The sequence below is a fragment of the Strix aluco genome, chromosome 1, assembly GCF_031877795.1.
Source record: "Strix aluco isolate bStrAlu1 chromosome 1, bStrAlu1.hap1, whole genome shotgun sequence".
Taxonomy (NCBI): Eukaryota; Metazoa; Chordata; class Aves; order Strigiformes; family Strigidae; genus Strix; species Strix aluco.
This window is the reverse complement of record NC_133931.1, coordinates 14,523,598-14,543,152: the sequence shown is the minus strand read 5'-3', so window position 1 is coordinate 14,543,152 and position 19,555 is coordinate 14,523,598. Positions and strand designations below refer to the sequence as shown.

General features: G+C 42.6%; 1 protein-coding gene across 1 annotated transcript in view; it reads right to left on the bottom strand.

Annotated features, from left to right (window-relative positions):
- The window catches only part of ENPP2 (ectonucleotide pyrophosphatase/phosphodiesterase 2), a 72,726-nt gene extending 57,542 nt beyond the window's left edge, over positions 1–15,184 (bottom strand). Inside the window, exon 1 of the mRNA XM_074850092.1 lies at positions 14,960–15,184. Within this exon, the coding sequence (XP_074706193.1) occupies positions 14,960–15,169 (210 nt within the window). The 5' untranslated portion in view covers positions 15,170–15,184. The remainder of the gene's footprint in view (positions 1–14,959) is intronic.
- Positions 15,185–19,555: the final 4,371 nt, after the last annotated feature.

Genomic DNA, 19,555 nt, shown 5'->3' with positions numbered 1-19,555 from the left:
TATTCTCCTTGCAAAAGTAACATGGTTAAAAGAGAAACCAAATGCGTCTCCATCTGGCTCAGAGAAGAAGGGGGGGAAGCTCATTCGGGGCTGTAAAATGAAAATATCCTGATGCCACCCTCCAGTGTCACCCAACGTTGCGGGCGTCGCAGCGCGGTGGGCTCGGCCCGCGGGGCCAGCACGCAGCCACAGCTCCTGACCTCGCGACGGCCGGGTGGCTTTTGGGGAGCTCGGGCGCCACTCTCATTCTCCAAGGGTGCTCCTGAAGTTTCTAACTGGGTTGCAGAGCAGAATATCCCCAAAACTGGGGACACCTTCAGAGCAGGGGGTAATTTTTCAACGCTGTTATTCCATGTCGCTGTGGCGGTGCAAGGCTCGGATCGATGGAAATGCAAGCAGTTTTATCTGAATAGCTGGAAACCGCGGACTTCCAGAAAGGAAGGGAAGTGACACGTTCCCTCTGCCCCACATTTTCTCATTTTCATCAACAACAGAAAGCTCGGCTGTTTAGATAAGCACTTCTATTTACAAAGCAAATGATAATACTGAGCAGAATTACGGTTCAAATCGGTGGCTTAAATATTATTTGCCAAGACAAATTATTTACCAGTGTAGTTTGCCACTTTTTTCTCTGATGAAAGCTTCTTTCATTAAAGTGTTTACTAACAATTACATTTAAAGGGACAGAGTCAAGATTCATAAGCCCTTGGATGGACTGAGCTTCCCTTGGGACCTGTCCCATATTCTGTACTGGCGTTAAGAAACACAGTACAGTTTTCTTTAAACTATCTTGCAATATTAAGCATGTACAATTTTGAGCTTTGTTTAGAGGTACCTTTTACCTGCTGTAATATCTGTCCTTCCCCACCATGTAGCTTTACAGGGCAGTGGCTAAAAAGCCCTCTTCTTTGCTACCCACATCTTATCAGCCTGCCAGCCTTTGCAAGGAGCTGATCCTTTTTTATGCAGTTTCTTAAAAAAAAAGTGGCTCCATTGTGCAGCTGCATCTTTGCACTGCAAGCCTCAGGGAAATGTAATTAGCCTGAGACCTACATCTTAACTACACTAGAACATCAGATTCCTCTCCCTTGCAACAGACCAGGACTGTGAAGTCAAGACCCATCTTCTAATGTTCACTTCACCACTATCTGGGTTGAAAATTAAATAGGTTGCAATAGGCAATATTTTTCTAGTAAAAAAAAAAACTGCACAGAGGTCTAGAGAAAAGTGATCGCCAAAATTTTTACTAGCTGTTCCTATAAAATCCCTCACCCTTAGCCTCTGGTATATCATGTGGTTAAACAACTTCACCTCCAAGCACTAGGTAAGTACAGCAGTGTGTGACAGCAGAGAAGGGAAACCAAAGATGTCACAAATAAAATCACTCAACGGTGTTGCCTACATATCTCAGATAATGAAGTTCATGATTTCATGGGCAAAACATGGGAATCAGCAGCCCCAAGCTCTCCTCCAGCCTGGGACCCTCAGCTCACTCTGTGATCCAGGCAAAACACAACTGAATTTTCAAATCTGGTGGCCAATTTTGAGTGGCCAAGCCAATACAAACAGCCTCATTTTCAGAGATGCTGAGCCTTTGCTGTTCCTGCATATCTTCCTAACACACAGGTGCTCAGTTCTTTTGAAAAAAAATTCCTACATAAGTTAAAAATGGCCACCCAGAAAAATAAAGCAAGAAACAAAACCAAAAATACAGCATCATGGATGACTTCTACTGATTTGAAAATACATATTTCATTTTTCCATTCATGTAACCTCTCTGGAGCTTGTAAACTGCACAATTTCACATAAATGGAGGAGGTTTTTTTATGTTTCCTGGTCCTTGCTACATTATATTAATTAATCTCCTTTGTAATATCCTTTAGAATTATAGATGATGACGACTCTGAAACTGCTAATCTTTTTCATATGTGTTATGTAAGACACATTTTCCAGTAGCTCTGAACTGACCACATACTCAGATGCACAATCATCTTTTTGTCACAAGGATTCTGCCTGAAGCCACCCCACAGATGCACAAGGAACTTATTAGCATAAGCAAGGTCTAATGATTTTGTTCAGGCAAAATTTCACTGCAGGGATCACTGGCAATTAACTTTTTTAGCAACTAATCGCCATTTTACTAATCAAAATAGGAAAGACTAAAGCTGAAATAATGTATTCCTGCCCCAAGAATGCAGTGATTCAGTGTAAGTTTTAGGGCTTAAATGAAACACATTCCTTAAAAAAGGAATTTTAACAAGACCAATAGAATATGAAATGCCTCTTCATCACTTATTGTGCATAAGAATTGTACTTTGGCTTTTATGCCTTATATAATCATAGTGATTATTATTTAACTCGGGATGCAAAACTTCCAACCAGCCACTAGGTGCCACTTCACATGAGAAGTTCATACTGTAACACAGTTACAAGCATTCCTGTTCTGCTATTCCACAGAGTTAATATAAGAAAAGCAATATTTACAGCCTTATCTAAAACTGATTTTTCTTGAGTGTCTTTTTTTTCATGAGAAAAGAAAATGCAGAGAAATCAAGTATGTTGGCTGAGTCAGAGGTTGGGGATGGAATGGACTGCAGAGAAATCAGCATTTTAGCTACTCATCTCTGCTTTGCTCTGGATGCTGGATGCAGCCACAACGGGTGACCGACCAGGGGGGCAGGGTGAAAGCCTCCAGTATGCTTGACAGCAGCATGAAAGGGAGAAAGGTGAAGGACTTCTCCAAAGGGTCCCAGAGCTCTCACCCCTGCAAACACAGCTTCCACATATAGTTGCAGTCAAGAAAAACAGTTGGGTACATGAAATAGCAATTTCAAAGAACAAAACCTTTTGATAAACTATAGAAATTCAAGCAGTGTCCACATCAAGCCTCCTCAGATACAAGCACTGTGACACCAAATAATCTTCCAGCAGCAGAAGTGAACATGGGAAGATGCAAATACCTTGTTGAAAACACCCTGAGGCTTTTTAGCAAAAGCAGAGGCACAACATAACAAGAGCAGCTGATTCCTGTGTATAAAGGACTTTAAACCATATTTTTATATGACTTTGTAGATCAAAACCAAGTATCTTTGGCATTCAGCCAGTGCACTGACTGATAAACAAGACAAAGAAGGAAAGGAAAGCAAGTGTGTGAGGGCAAGGACAGCAAAAGGACAGCAAAGCCAGTCAGGGTCAGCAGTCTGATGACAAAGAGAGGTGAGAAGAGTAAGAGTCAGTGCAGAAGGGAGATGGCCTGCGATGAACAGTCCCTCAGTAGGGATCAGCCAAGGATCAGGACACAGCCACATACAGGAGCCCAGAAAAATGATTGCACAGCCTGGATATGCAGGAAAAAATACACGAGAGTTGCTGAAGGACAAGGGAGCTGTATCTGCTCAGCTTGTAATAGCACCACTGAAGATCCCAGAAAGGGTCACTGAGAAGTCCTCTTTACCTGATGGAGGCAAAACACTCCAGCAAGTCATAGATTTCAAATGGCTGGCAATCTGATCATAAAGTGTAGGAGAGGACACAGGTGTTCACATGGATGCTTTGAGGGGGTAGGCAGGGTATCAAGGAAAATAAGCTATTAGCATAGACAAGGGTCAGACTGTCCCTTCCTTGGGCTGTAGGACATGTTATGGGAGTTGCAGCAGCTCCTGCAAGTATCTTTTGTTCTTACAGATGTAAAAGCTGCATTTTGTCAAGGAGGCAATCTCCCTGGCAGAGGGCACAGGACTGACTGCCGAGGAGTTGCACCACCATGCCCACTGCTGCTCCATGAGACTAGGAAGACCCACAAACCAGGCTGTGCTCATGAAAGTACACCCTCCTCACAGCAGTGCCTCAAAACTCCACCCAACAGCACCCTGAGGCTTGAGGAACAGTCACCAATTATCTGTCTACTCATCACCACCCTGAGGGGAAAGGTATGCAAACTATGGTGCCTGGTGCACCAGAGGAGTGTGCTGATGATGACATTCTTGTCCAGAAAGATCCATAAAGGGGTGCCAGACCCTCAGGGACAATCACAGACAAATTAAAGTCTTCAAAATTACAGTTTGCTGCAGCCCAACCCCTGAGGCACCTATAGGCCCATCAACGTTTCTGAGCACCCTACATAATGCCTGCAGGGTTCACAGGGCTGGGAGGTGAGCACCCAGATCCAGCCCAAACCTCACTGAGAACGAGCAGCAAAGCACATCGCATCCCTTGTCACCTCATCCTCCCTCCCGTAAGTGCCCTCCCAGGATGGCTACCAAACCATGTCCTGCAGAAAACACAGGTGTATGGGGTGTATGTCTGTCTGAAACTGAGCCTACCTGCTCTGCCTACCCAGAGAGAGAAGAGGAACCACCGGCCAAGGGAGGACCTGAGTCCCAGTCTCTGCTTTACTCATGTAAAACACTTGTATACTTACTGAGACGAGGACTGAAACACAGGCAAGTAGCTTGGTGAAAAAAAGGAGGGCATAATGCAGTAGAGAGATAAATTCTCCCACACCCCACATCAGATACCACAGCTTCAGTGACTAAATGAGGGCTGTGGATTTAGTGGTAACACTGCAGCTCTTGAAGCTACCTCTGATGCCGGTGGAGCGGCCTTAGCTCAAGTGCACCCTACACATGCAATCACCATTTGTGATTGCACACAAGCAGGGTGAGGTTTATAAGTGAGGCCATGTCTTTTGTCAGAAAAGCAAGATTAGCTGGAAAAAGGAGAGAAGTTTTCAGTGCCCAGAGGAAAACTTTGTGTGCCTGAATGACTGTCTCTCTTCCCAGCAGTACTACAGATAATAGAGCAACCGTTCCAACACAGGGTATTACACCTCTTCTAAGGACCACACTCAGACAGCAACAGCATTAACACTAGTCCAACATGTATGCCTTCATCATCTTCAAAGAAACTTAACATTTTCCCAATTCAGTTTCTGGACAATATTAATATTACAAAGCAGCACAAGTGCTTCACTAAAATGCACTGTGTTCAGAACTATGTTTCTTCAGATAATAATATATAAAAATTCTAACATGTTGGAGAATAAAAACTGTTCCGTGATGAAAAATCACATCATGGAGGATATGAATGAGTGAAACATGAAGCCAAAGAGTCCATATTTGTTTTTAATGCAGCCCATGCAAAGCTGAGTATGTCTTCAGGTCCTCATCTTTGTTTTCCACTGCTTCAGATGGTGATGGGTGTCACAGGTGCCCATCAACAGCTTTACATTCATCTTTTTAAAAGAGCTATAGGCTTCAGCGGTGTGAAAATCACCCATCTACCTCCTGAGAGTTGTCTGGAGGTCTCAAGGGCCTTGCATGGTACCTTGCATGTGACACACACACACAGTCACTGCTAATTTATTTGAATTTTACAAGCCATACAATCTATTCTGTCCCACAAAAACCATAGCCCTCTAGAAACAATGAGTTAAAGCTAAAAGAGAAAAAAACCACAAAACTGAAGATGGTAAAGCTACTTAAAGATGCAATGAAGCAGGTTTTCTAGACTTCAAATCATATTCCTAGTTTCTTTGTGTAACTTGTATGTATGTCCTTTGCCATGTTCAAACGTTTCTCAATAGAATATTAGCTTTGAATGCCCTGGGTATATAAATCTTCTTGTGGGGACTCCTACAATAATCCTATAACATATCTCTCCTATTTAATCACATTTACCCTCAGCCCGAACTCTATTTTGGCACACTTTTCAAACTCAAGGCTTGGATATGATTAAAAAATTTCCAAGTGCTAATCTCTTCCCTACAAGTAAAATGTGGATATAATTAATAGTTTTGTTTACGTTGAGTTTGTTTTCTTTGCCAAACAAGGGTTTCTGTTTGTTTGTTTGAAATATCTTTTTAAAAAACGTTTTTGGTACTTGGGCCAAGAAAGAAGTATTTTAATTAGTATTTTTCTTCTTGTTAATCTAAAAAACCCCAATGATATTTTCTAAATAGCTAAATCCTATTTAATTTCAGTTTAAAGACATATGTCACTAGGAATACTGTTCTCAACTTGCCTGCAGTTGAGGTTTTGGACATCCATGCTTTACAGCACCAACACTTCTGGAGAAAAAGCAAAGTGGGGTCAGGCTGGAACACCACAACAAATGGGGACATGCCTTCACGTGGGCACATTTTCTTCCTGCTTCTATGCATAAGGAGGCATCTCAAGCCTGAAGAACTGGCTGCTGTTACGGTGACCTGTAAGTGGCTGCACCTATGAAAACTTTTTTTGGCATGGTAAATGAATGCATGAACATAGAACAGGCTGTGGCAGTGTTGCAGTTTAGAGGAAAAAAAAAAGCTGAGGGCCTTCTGGGGCTTGAACCTACTTCACATGAACACATGTCCAATTCTAGTGCGGAGCTGTTTTATTTTCGTAAGGACTGCAAGGCTGCACCACTAAATGCAATCAGTCCAGCATAAGGAGAAGGAAATCCTCTATTAAAAAAAATTCCTGAAAAAATTCAGACAGATGATGACGAAGAGATGTCCTCTGAAAAAGAAAAATAACAATTATTAAAAGCTGCCTAAACTGCCTGATCGGATTCACTGAGTGCCCCACTGAACCCTGTGTGGAGGAGGATACAGTAAGAACTGTACAGGCTTTTGCTCAAAGAAAAATGCGTAAAATGAGAACGCAGCCAACACTCACATCTGCAACCCCTTTTTTGGGATATTTATTTATCTCTTAGTTGAAAGACACATCTTTATAACTTACACAAGCTTAATCTATCCTCAGCTGTCAAGAGGAGTGAGGTATTTGATTAACTTTGAAATAACTGGATTTTCTGCCCTTTTCCTTCAGAACAGAAATAAAACCAGCAAGTAGAGTCCAGATACCAAGCATCAACCAGGAACCCTGGCAGACTGGCTAGTCCTTGCCATCATTTCCATCCCTCTCACCCCAAGCAACAATTCCTAGGGCTGCTTAAAACTCAAAAAAGGTTAAAAAATACCCTTTCTTTGGCAGGTTTTGCAGTTGGATGAGTTCCCCGCTCTGGTCCTCAGCCCTGGAAGCAGCATGTCTGTGAGATACAGTGAGCTGCAAACTGCCACTGTTTCTGAACCCCAGGCCGTAAACAAGCAGCATCCCATGGCCCAGGGGAGCGGAGGGCAGAGCACAGACAAGCTCTTCTCTTCGCCCCCACTCGCTGCTGCTCCCAGGAGAGCAGTGTCACCGCAGCATATGCTCAGTTCTCCACATTTCTTAGCATGTATCTGCTGCCACCTGTTTTAATGGCAAAGCACAAAAGTGTAAAACAATTGTGTATTACTTTTGGGGACATTTCAGACAGATGGGCCGCTTTCCAAGCATCACAAATTTTCCTAAGTTGAACCATGACACCGCCACTTTAGTTGAATGCCAGCTTTTTTTTCTGATTACAGCTGAGTGCAAAGATGACAAATATAAGTACAAAGGGAAAAACATCCTGTTGGAACAACACTCCCTGTTTTCTATGGGTGAGAAAAGTATAAGCAACATTTCAACAACAAAACAATGTGATCCGTTGCTGGATTTTTTTAAAAACTCATATCATAATGTGTAACTGAATAAATGTCAAGCTCTGCAGGAATATTAAAAAAAATGAAGGAACTCTGTGCTAGCATAGGTTTGCATAAGTATAATTGGGGTTTTTTTTGCTGTAAATACTTTTTTCACCTTTACAGCACAAAACTGTAGCTAGGATTAAAGAATATTTTTTTAATGGATTAAACAAGTAGACTGTAGGGAAACTCTAGACCTTAAATATGAATAGTTTTCTTCAATATTTTAAGACAAATAATCTTACTGAGTTAAGTTTTAATTAATCTTTTTTTTCATCTAGCAATACAAGATTTTCAGAAAGAATCAGTTCCTTGGTTTAGTGATTGCTGACCGCTGTAAAACAAAAGCAGCTCTGCTTCACTCAGCCTTCACAGAAAGCTCCCCACCCCAGTAAATCTCTTTTCACAACAGACAAGACTAAAGTCATCTTGAAATTATATTTGTTGAAGTTTCTCAGGGCAGAGACAGATGTTCCTGGGTATCCACAGAGAGCCTGCAAAACAGCTGGGACTATTTAATTTAGCATCCTTTCACTGTACATTGCTACCCCTTCTCCAAGAAGTTGCAACCAAATACTTTTGAAGGCAACGTCTGGGCCAGCTCATGTAAAAAGGACCTGAGTAAACTACCACTCTGGTAAAGAGAGTGGAGACACCTCCTTTTCCAGCAATAGCTTTGCTGGCTGAAGGAAAGGCCTCCAGTGCCTGCTGCACCTGCTCAGGTGTGCGAACTCAATATTTCATCCTTTTGGGTGAGGAGTTGCCCAGCCCAGCTGCTTCTGTCCCTCCTCTGCACAACACTGACCATGGGAGTTTCACTGCTTGGGTGGTCTTCCTCCAGCCTGGTGCTGAGGAAGACTCTAGTTAAATCACATTTTAAAAAACCCCAACAAACAAAACAAACCACTTTGGGTAAAGAAGCCAGGATGGATGATGGAAACAGGCAAGGATCAGCAATATCTTGAGGTGACAGCTGAAGTCAGCAGAGGACGAGCACCCCTACCCCTGGCGTGAACCGGGTTCGCTTTGTGCTGAGACAGAGCAGAAACACATACAAGCTTCCTCTGTGGTAGCTTAAGCCATGACAGCTGTTTTGAAAACTGGGTATTGGACTATAACCTCATGTTCATACTCACGCTCGTAGCCAGCCTAAGCTGCTGAAGCATCTGCTTGATTCTACAGATAATTCAGCATGGTTTTGGAAGGTATTGAATTACAATAATGACACTAGGAAAGCTTCTGCTTTCGTTGCTTCCTACTCTGTCACATTATAAGTAAAACAAATAAGCCAGGCCCAAAGCCTCACTCTATAAGGACAGGTGGAAGTGCAGTCAGACTACAGGGCAGAGGTGTGGGAGGCTTTTGGAGAGGTGGCAGCTTCAGCAAATAAACCAGGCCTGACCGCTGCCAGCAGCAGCTGCCAGGATAGCACAGTAGATGAAGGGTACCCGATATCCCATGACTGTCACAGCCATTTCTTAGGATCTGTGGGGAATGCTAGGCTGGCTGAGCAGAGGAGTGGAAGGTCAGAAAAACACATCTTAGTGTTGGGGATGAAAAGAGACAAAATATATTAGGAAAACAGAGCTTTGGAGATTCCAAAAGGGAATCTTTCCTTGTTCCCTCTGTTGTAGTGCTTGGGGGGAGGAAACCATCCTTGTGATCTCTGCTCTATTGTTAAAGCTCTGTTCCAGTTGTACTCTGCTGCACAAGTCCAATAGATGTTAAGGGACATCAAAAAATTAGAGCTTATTTAGGTGCATTGAATTTATGTGGTCAAGCACAAATGAACCGAATAATGAATCCTTTTGGATTTGGCAGCCAGCTGAGAATGGGACCCTTTGGGTTGTTCCCTTCAAGGAGGATTTAAATTGTGGCATTAAGTGAGTCTGTGGTACAATTCTGTCATTTACAAAGAATGTACAAAAAAATAGTTTCCCTGAGCAGGGAAAGGAATCCTATTGTTTTGGATATCCAAGAGGTACTTAAGGGCTTCTTACATTTATCCTGAATGAAGGGCCATCAACTCCAAGGGAATTTCACCTGATTTTATAGCAGTGATCTCTTCCCTCTGTCTCATCCCAAGGGGTGACCTTGTCTGGGGTTTACCTGTTGTCTTCACTTCCACCTTAGCTGTGCAGCCCCAGCATGGAAAGAAAGGAAAGCAAGCATTTACAGGTGATGGCAACTTAACTATTTACAAAGTGTTGTTTCATCAAGACATTTTCTCCTCACATCCTCATAGTGGCCATATTTTAATCCACAGGATGTTTTTGATTGTCTCAGCCAAAATTTCTTTTGGGGGTGCAGAGAGCCTTTGAAGAATGCCCAAAATGAACGAGGAAGCTGTAACTCTCCTGGGCTGAGTCACGCACTTCCAATGTCACCTGCTGCAGGTACCAGACCACAGACACAAACTCATACTCTTCTTTCTCCAAAGATGGCTGAACCAAGCCATATTTTCTCTTTATACAGCCTATGAAGTTTTTAAGTATTGCACCCAACATCCTTCACTGATCCTTATACAGATGAGGGCCAATCTGAGGCTGATGCTGACATACTAAACCACAGACTGGTGCAGCTGTAGGGGTGGCAATTTGTTACCCTGCAGTTGAAATCAGTTTCTCTTTCCCAGCTTTGGTAGCCCCGACACTAAATTTGGTGCAGGGCTGATCCCCCAGTCCCTCTGCTGCTGCCACAACACGAGTTCCTCATCACCATCCTGTTCCAGCTCCAGTAAACCCCACCAGCCCTTGGTCCATTCTCCTACGCCCAGAAAAGGTTTTCAAGCTGTCACATTCACCAATAGCACCAGGGACATACAGTTAATATAACCAAAAAGTTTTTTCTGCAAGAAGAAATGTACAGCAATAGATGAACAAATACTCTCTAGAGAGTAACTTCTATCTTGAAATTTACTTTATTGTCTTTGCCCTTTTTACTGCTATTTGTCAAGAGTGCTGGTACATCCAGCTGCACCAAAATCTCCTCCTGACTCAAGGACTCACACTTAAATAGGGCAGTTTGGAGCAATTCTGCAGAGCTGAGCTGCTGGAGGCATCACTGAAAACACAGGGCATGGGATGGGGTGTCCCCAGGCTGCATTCCTCCCCTCTTCTTTGTTATGCTGTTTGCAAAGTGCTGAGGGAAGTGTTCAAATCCAGTCCCAGGTTTGCACAGGGCTCTCCTAAAACCTGGAGTGATTCCCTGTGGAGCCCATTCAGAGAAGTCCTGCCCACACTGACTGACAACTTTTGCTACAGCATGGACAGAGCACTAAAATCATCCTTTCTTCAGGTCCACATGTTTCCCCCTTGCAAATTATCCATGTCTGGAAAAAGACTGACCTGGTGGTTTTGTTTGTGTGTAAACACAAGCATATGGATCTGTCTGGGAATGTCTTGTTTTGGGTGAGTCCTGGCTAAGTGCACGTGTGGCCCAGCAGCCTAGGAAGCACACCCTGCCTTGTCCCTACACTTAACTGCATTTCAACACATGCCAATACAAAGCCAGAAGCTTGAAACTTGGCATTAGATCAAAAAGGCTGTATGAACAAAGTAGTATTATCCAGTACAGTCCATATATCCCAAGTTCTTTCAGCACCACAGTGGTGAGAGGAAGGACCTCAGCTAAGCATGCTATTTAACAACAAGCAGAAAGAAATAAAGAGGTGTGAAGAGAGTAAAATGGGAAATTGAAGTATTGGGGATGGGAGGTAACTGCCATGGGAGGGAGGGTTTCAGGAGAAGAATGGCAGGAACAACTCTGGCCATGTTCCACAAATGATGTGCAGGTTTCTACACCAGATGACATGGGAATTAAAAGTAAGGTTATGTTCAAGGATGAGTTCCCAAGAACTCTGCAAAAAAGAAACCAAAAATCATTGAAGAGGCAAGATAACAAAGCCAGAGACGACTTCCAAAACAAGAAGGCTTTCAGGTTAACATCTTTAAATAACCAAAAAATACATGGAAACAGAAGATCAGAGGGTGAGATGTCCAGAAACATGTAAAATTGTGTATTATTTTTATAAATATGAGGTCAAGATTTAAGACGCCTGTATTGGGTGTCGCTGCCCAGGTGCTGGCAGCAGGGACAGCCTCTCTGAGGAGAGGCCAGGGCTGACCCGTGCTGAACACAGCCGGCTCCAATGGACACACCACAAGGGCACAGCTGAGCCCCTCACCCACGATGGTGACACCTCTGGTAAAGCATACTGAAGAAAGGGCAAAAAACGCTCTGCAGATAGTGAGGAGTGAAGGAAAAATTGTGAGAAACAGCACTGCAAACACCATGGTCATGAAGAAGGAGGGAAGGAGGTGATCCAGGTGCCAGAGGAGAGATTCCCCAGGAGCCCATGGAAGAGACCTCAGTGGAGTGGGTTTATCCTGAAGGACTGTAGCCCATGGGAAAGGCCGATGCTGGGGCAGGGAGAGGTGTGAGGAAGAAGGTGCAGCAGACAAGGGCTGTTATGGACTGATCACATCCCCCATGCCACCCAGGGTGGTGGGGAGGAGGTGGAGGAATCAGGAATGAACAAGTGAAGTTGAGCCTGGGAAAAGGTGGGGAGCGGGGAAAGGTGCTGTTTTAATTTTTGTCTTTGCTTCTCACTATATAAATCTATTTTAATTGGCAATAAATTAATTTTCCCCAAGTCGAGTCTGTTTTGCCCATGATGGTAATTGCTAAGCGATCCCCCTGTCTTTATCTCAGCCCATGAGCTTTTCCATCTTATTTTCTTCCCCTTTCCTCTTGAGGAAGGGGAGTGAGAGAGTAGCTGGATGGGCATCTGGCAGCCAGCCAAGGTCAACCCACCACAGCTTCCTGTTAAAAATCTCTACAAGATATTATGAAATTAGATAAACAAAGGAGAAAGCTTATAGATGAAACTTTTGAGGTATTTCACAATAAAAAGAGGGAAGGAGGGCATGAAGTCTCCCACAGAAATGAAAAGAGAGTGGCTGGACAGGAATTGTATTAGAAAGCGAGACATCTGCGGAAACAATTTATCTCCCAGTCACAGATGTAAGGAAGGTCTATCTGCAGCAGGAGAAAAGCTGTCTGGCTCAGGGCAAGAAGAAAGAAGTTGAGCATAAACTGCTATTATTTTGTATTTTTAATCTCTTTTAATCCAATTTTTCAGGTATAACACTAGCAACTGGAACTTCTAAGCAATGGAATTTAAACAGTACACAACAACAAAATAGTTCCCCAATGCCTATAGAGCCCATATGTATTTATTTATTTATATATAAATATTTCTTTGTGTATTGAAGTGACAGTGAGCCTCTTCTCCTTTAGTCTAAATGTGTGGAGCACACACAGTTTCATGTGTTTTGGGACAAAGAAAGTCTGTGAGATCATTTGGTGTATCACCCCTCAAACATAGTCGTCATTTCACCTGGTGATGAGCTTAAGGGAGGATGCATCCCAGCTGGGCTGGCTCAGGCAACATGGGGAGAGCAGCACTGGGAGGTTCAAAAGCCCCCATCCAGCAAGATGCAGCAGAAGTCAAGGATGCTGCCAGCTTTGCAAACACACCACACCAAAACCAGTTTATGTTACTGGTGTGTCAGCAATAACAGGTTTTGCTACGTTTCTGTAAGTGACCCATTAATTCGGTGACGCACCATGAATGAACACTTACAATAGCGCATGGGAATTCGGCTGAGGTGGTGCTAAGCCCTAGTGCTGCCACAAGCAGCCTCACGCCACCACCTTTCATTCATCTCTCAGAAATATTCATTACCTCCACTTCCAGTTCAACTAATGTCAAAGGATTACATTTGGCATTTACCCTTGGGTAAAGGCTGTGTGAGTGCTATTAACAGCTACAGCTTTGAAGAACGATGCTAACATATCTTTAGCTATCTGGCATTCAAACTCAGCTGGCGTCCTTGATGAATAATTGAAAACCTCCCATTGCAGTGACTTTAAACTCATAGTTTAACCATCATATTACATCCTCTGAAATAAGGCAAGATTTTGTAGCATAAATATTGCTACACAAATGTACCACTGTTTTGTTTTCTTAACATCCTATACAGGCCAGCCGGTTAGGAGGAAGCAATTCTACAGTCTTGGACTTCATGAGAAGCTCTCTCTTAATCTAAAAATGTCTGTAGCCATCCTTGAACAGTTCAGCAGATTGCCTGTGGGCAGCCAGTGTTAAGGGCAGAGTCGGCCTCTTCTTTCTTTTAGGTACAGGCAGCCCCCCACTACGTCTCCCTACTCACCAGGTCCTACTCTGCTGGCCCCCAGCCCACCCTCCCACAGCACGTCCAGAAGAGGGCTGGGGCACTCGTGTAAGCAGCAGACAGAGCTTTGACACCACTCTGGTAATGCAGTCTTTCGAACAAAGGGAGCAATACCTGCTTCACAACAGAAACTCTCTGTTTTTGAATCCAACAAGTCAGCGCCTCACTTCAACTTGCAGAGCTCAGCGTTTCCATCAGATATGGTGGCAATAAGGAGCAGCCTGCACAGCACTGACAGGTGCTGACAGGAAGCTTGCATAGATCAGTAGTAATTAGAAGCAAATCACAATTAAAATCTAAGCAAATCAAAAGTAAGAGAGACTCAAAAGAGGGACCCAATGATTAATACTCCAAAATCAGAGTAGTCAAAACCATTATGAGGCCAACCGTATGGAGGGGAACTACAAGGCATGCACTGTTTTATTAACTCCTTATCAACTTGCCTCTCTAACCAGCACTTTACATTTGTGACATAGGGAGTTATGAAAAAAATTACAGATCCTTGAGGTGTTACTGCCCTGATCAAAGAAATCCATATATTTTCTCTAGAGAAAAAGGCTTAGGTAGAGGTGCCTGTAATAGGAACCTTATTTAGACAGATTGCCTTTAAGCCTAGGACTTTACCAGTGAATCTCCAGACACTGGAAATTTTAACATAAATCAAAAGCCAAGTGATGTGGGACTTTAAACTCATGATTATGGACTTGCATAATATTAATATTGTAGGAGGTAAATACAAAACACAAGATACTTTGCTTGTGTCTGTGCTGGATGCCAATTTTAATATTGCTATAAGGTAACAATATATATGAAAGGTAGTTTATATTAAAAAGGTTAAGAGAGTAGACATCTTCAGAAGCCAAACAAGTTTTAAGAGATCTACTATGGTTTTTAAAGTACATTTTCACCTCTGTGCATTAAATAATACTTTCTATTTCACTTATGAGTCAGAACACTTCTAACATCACCCCTGAATGCACATTGAAAGGACTTCCAACTTGCGAAATCCCAATCCAAGTTGCACTTGGCAAAAACACATTAATGCTATTTCATAGCCTGACTTTACTTGTAATTATATTTATTTAAGACTATGTTAACAAGCCAGAAAAACACACAGGGCGGAAGGGGAGGGAAGATGCGCCTACCGTACCAGCAGGTCTTTTTTCTCCATGACTGAAGTTTGTCGTGGAAACTTCGCTTTGCCCTGGCCACGGCAGCGGCTCCCAGCAGATGTGCTTGCCCAGGGAGGTTGGCCCTGGGCTGGATCCCGGGGGGCTGTCTGGCTGCCCTGGGCCTGGGATCCCACTGCAGTGTGGCTGAAGTCAGGGTGCCAGCTGCCCCAGAGGGACAATGGCTCCATTGGGAGATAGCTGGGGGACAAAGAGGCTGCTTTCAGGAATGATTTTATATGCACACATGTGACCTTTGCCTGAAATGACTCTATGGAAAGCGTCCCTGTCCTGAAGCTCTGCTTTCAAATGCATCAATCTGAGTCGCTTGCTTAATCTGTCCTTTTTTTTCTTTTCTTTTTCATTTTTTTACCACAGATGCCTCAGGAGAGGTCATGTGCAGATAACAAGGTGGTGCTGAGTTCTTTCTGATCATTTAATAGAGCTATTCAGTAATGGATAGGACTATTTTCTTCACTTTGAAAAGTCCTTCACCAGAATCTGCTAACTGGAGTACTTTTATCTTTTAGGAATTTAACTACAAAACCAGAGTACCCTAACTTCCAATCCCATGTCCTGAGCCAGCCTACAAGCTGCTTCCAAGCTCAGACCATATAATTTTAAATTTATGCATCTAGATAAGAACAGAAGAGCCTCTGGATTTTTAATGGCTAAGAGCGACTTATTTATTATAAATTCATTTATTTTAACTGTGATTTTTAAGTATTTTGAAGGCTTCTTACTTGACTGGATATAAAATAGAAGCTGTCAACACATAACACACATGAAATCCCAATATCGCTGTAGCTACGCTGGAGGTGGGGGATGAAGATGGAGTTTATCACCCTTACACTGAGATACGGCAGTGAATGCTGCAGCTGTGGCAGATAAAAGGAAGGTCCCTCAGACTGATTCTTTGTTAGACTATAGGGAAGGTTAATAGCAGTGTGTCTCTAAGGTTAGCCAAAAATTTTCCTTGTGAGATCTTGATTTTTGCTGTTTATTGCTCTGACAAATTAACATTTGCACTGACTTTTTTGTGCTGAAAAGAGTCGGATTCTTTAGTCTATTTTTAATTTAAAGCAAAATATGCCAAACATTTTGGAGATTAAATCAAAAGATGTATACTTTGCTATACTAATGTTAAACAAAATTATCTGTCCTTTCCATAAACAGATCTCAGGCTTGCATACCCTAGAGCAACAGATTGGATTTTGGGGACCAGGGAAGAAAGGCCTTTGTTAAGTGAATATGTTCATCCATCCCTACCAAATTCCAGCCAGATTTGGTCAAGTTATACATCTTTAAGAGATCTTTGTGTATGCTCAGCACTGTGTGCAACTTGCTCACACTTAATTGCTGAGCTCTCTAAAGATCATCTTCTCTATGTGTCTTTGAGCTCTTTACAGACCATGGGTCACACTGTAGGTTTATTTCAAGGCAAAGGAGTCACAACAGAACTCAGGAGTGGGTTCATGTCTGTCTGTCTGTCATGCACACCCCCCACCCTCACCAGCACAGCTGCACACAGAGCCCACATCTCTCCCATGAAAAGTGTATGCTTCTGCATGCTGGGGAGGGGGATTCCTTGTCCTGAAATAAATCCTGACCCATCCCCCCACCAAATCAAACCCCACTGTGAAATCTCCCCATGGATTCCCCGTCCACCCTCCCTGCTCTCTACAGCTCCTTCCCTCACCGTAAGCCCTTCAAGAGAAGGAACACTGAAAAGGAGGATAAAATCAAAGCTTTGAGGAGCTGCTGAATAGGTAGTGGGTCCTGTATTGTAAATGAAACAGGTCTGCTGTTGGAAAGACAGCATAGAGTATGTGATAATGCGCAGAGACCACAGAATCAGACAGATTTCAAGTGTTTGGTTTAAAAATCTTAAAATACGATGTCAGTGTTTTTGCATGTCAGGTCAAATAATTTTAGATACAAATCCAGTTAGAGTTATATAAGTATTAAATGCAAGCAATTTTTTTTAAAAAAAATATTCTGCAATATCTAGAAGCAAAATATCTGAGCATCTTAACACAAGGGAGCAAAAAAAGCACTGAAGCAGAAGAAACAAATTAGCAAACTCACAGATCTCCCCACCTCATAACAGGCTGTTCCCAGCCTTGTGCTCCCTAATACTTGTTTGAATTCCATTTAAAAGAATCTCACTTCCCTTAAAAGCTAATGTGCAGCCTGCCATTCTGTTGACAATTTTTTATCCTTTGATCCCCATCTAACTTTAATTTTTCTTTTTTTTTTTTAATTTCAGTTTATCACTTCTAACTATTTATTGCCCCAGGAAAGTACACCCATTCTACAGCAGAAGGGCTTAAACTCATTGTTACAAGTGCTCTGCTGAATAAAGTCATCTTTACATAACAAACTAAATGATTTCCCCACATTTACAGAGTTTACACATTCCCTGTATTTGAAGGCAAGCACAAGCTTCCCCACTTAGTCTCGTTTCATCATGGTTCACAGGAACTAGCATGATTTAGTATTTCCCAATATTTTCATTGCAATCTAAAAATATTTTGGTAGATCTTTACCCCTGTTTAACACCGCAGCATTCTTGGTCATATGGCTATTGACTTCTTTGAGTCACACTCAGTTAAAATAAATCTTAGTCAACTCTCTCATTCTGTATAAACAAACTCAAGCTATTTAGCAAAACAGATGCTGCTGTCTCTCGATGTCATGGGGAGTGGTGGGTATTGCTTTAGATAATGCTTCGTCAGAATTAACGCACACTAACTAGCACAGTTCAAGCTGGGGCAGCCGGCCGGCGCAGGGCACAGTCAGAGGAGCACGCAGTGCTGCAAGCGGAAGCCAGTGCCAGTCCTTAAGGGCCCAAAAGGCACAGGAAGGGCTTTAGGAATTAATTTCTACCCATAAACCCATCCTTTTTATACATATAAATCTAAAGAGGTAGTTAAGACCCCTAAGAGGGGGCCTGTGCAGTGCCACCACCACTCTTCTACAGACTGGCCATCACTGCATTTTATCAAACATCTTCTCCCTGCGGCATATCCTTGGTGAGCTATGACCAGAGCTGTCAGAACTGCTTTCTGGACTTGGCTTTAGGTAGCAGCGAGGCACAAGCTGCTCAGAGCAGAGCAGGGCCGGACATGCACAGGAATATAGCTGCTGCACTGAGGAAATTTCCAGGTGTTTGAGGCAGTTACTTCCCATTTGAAGGAGCAACTCAGCTGGACAGACAGTGAATTGCAAGTCTTGGACGAGGAATTAAAAATCCACCAAAGTCCTATTTTGATCATGCAAAACATCCAGTCTAATGAAAACCAAAACGACAAGTTTCCAGGTACACTAGGTTCAGAAATTAGTATTCAGGAATTTGATTTTACAACAAATGCACTGAGGAGAAGACTTACTGAGGGGCATACTCTTGTGTTTTCATATGCGGCCCAGGCCAGGCTGTACTGGAAGGTTAATGAAAACAATAAAAAAATATTCTTTTTCCATATTCAGAATGTAAGGAGATGATAGTGGGTGAGACTGAACCTCTGCAGCCACATAGAAAAAAAGATTATACAGGCTCAGCTTTAAAGCAGCTGTTCTCCTCATCAGAATCAGAAATCTGAACATCTCTTGATCTTGTGGAATCAGAGGGAGTAGCTATATACTTAAATCAGGCCACACATTGAGCACCTATATATGGATTTCCGGAGCTAACATTAAGATCCTATTTTTAAAAGCTGTGTTTACAGATGCCTCCGCCTGCTAGAAATAAAGACCTTTTGAACATTACTCCTTTTAATCCCTGCATTTTCTGCATTCATTTTTAAACAGTATTGTTGCAAATAAATTAATCATAAAATTATATCTGCAGTTAAATGTCATGCGTAGTACAGCACTAAAACCAACTATAAAAAAGAGTGCTTCAAAAAAAATCGCACTGTAGTCATGAATAAAAGAAGATTGTGACTTACAAGAAATATACAACCCCTCCTCCTGTTAATCTGTTCCATATTTGATGATTGAGCGTGAATTACAGTTGAAAAATATCCCGGGGGATTACTTAATATACTGCCTAATCCAACCATCCACCCCCTGCAAAGTACAACCTCATGTGGTTTTGCTTCATTAGGAGTTTCTCTGCATCTCCAATGTCCCGGCTCAGTTTCACCTCCTGCAAACAGGTCTGAGCATGAAGAAATGGCTTCTGTGGCCAGAACTGTGCAGAAATATGTAATTCTGTACAAGCATAATTGCACGATCTGAGCTAATGGAAAAAACATACTTTGTCCGACTACCTTCTAGGCATGGCTGGAGTTACCCCTTCTGCAATCTGAATGGATGATGTGGTCTTGTATCTCTGGCTTTGCTTTGGTGTATTTTCCTTTTCTTAACCCTTCATTTACAGTATTACATCTGCATAACAGCTTTGCTCAAACTCCAAAGGTTTACAGCTTCTTCCATTCAATAACATTTTTCCTCACGTGAAATGTTTTATTTTCACTAGACTTCACCCACCACCAGGGATGCTATCCTTTATCCTCAGATTATGCAAAACCATACCTTCACTTAAAAAAGTTGTCAGACCCAGAGCTTCTAAA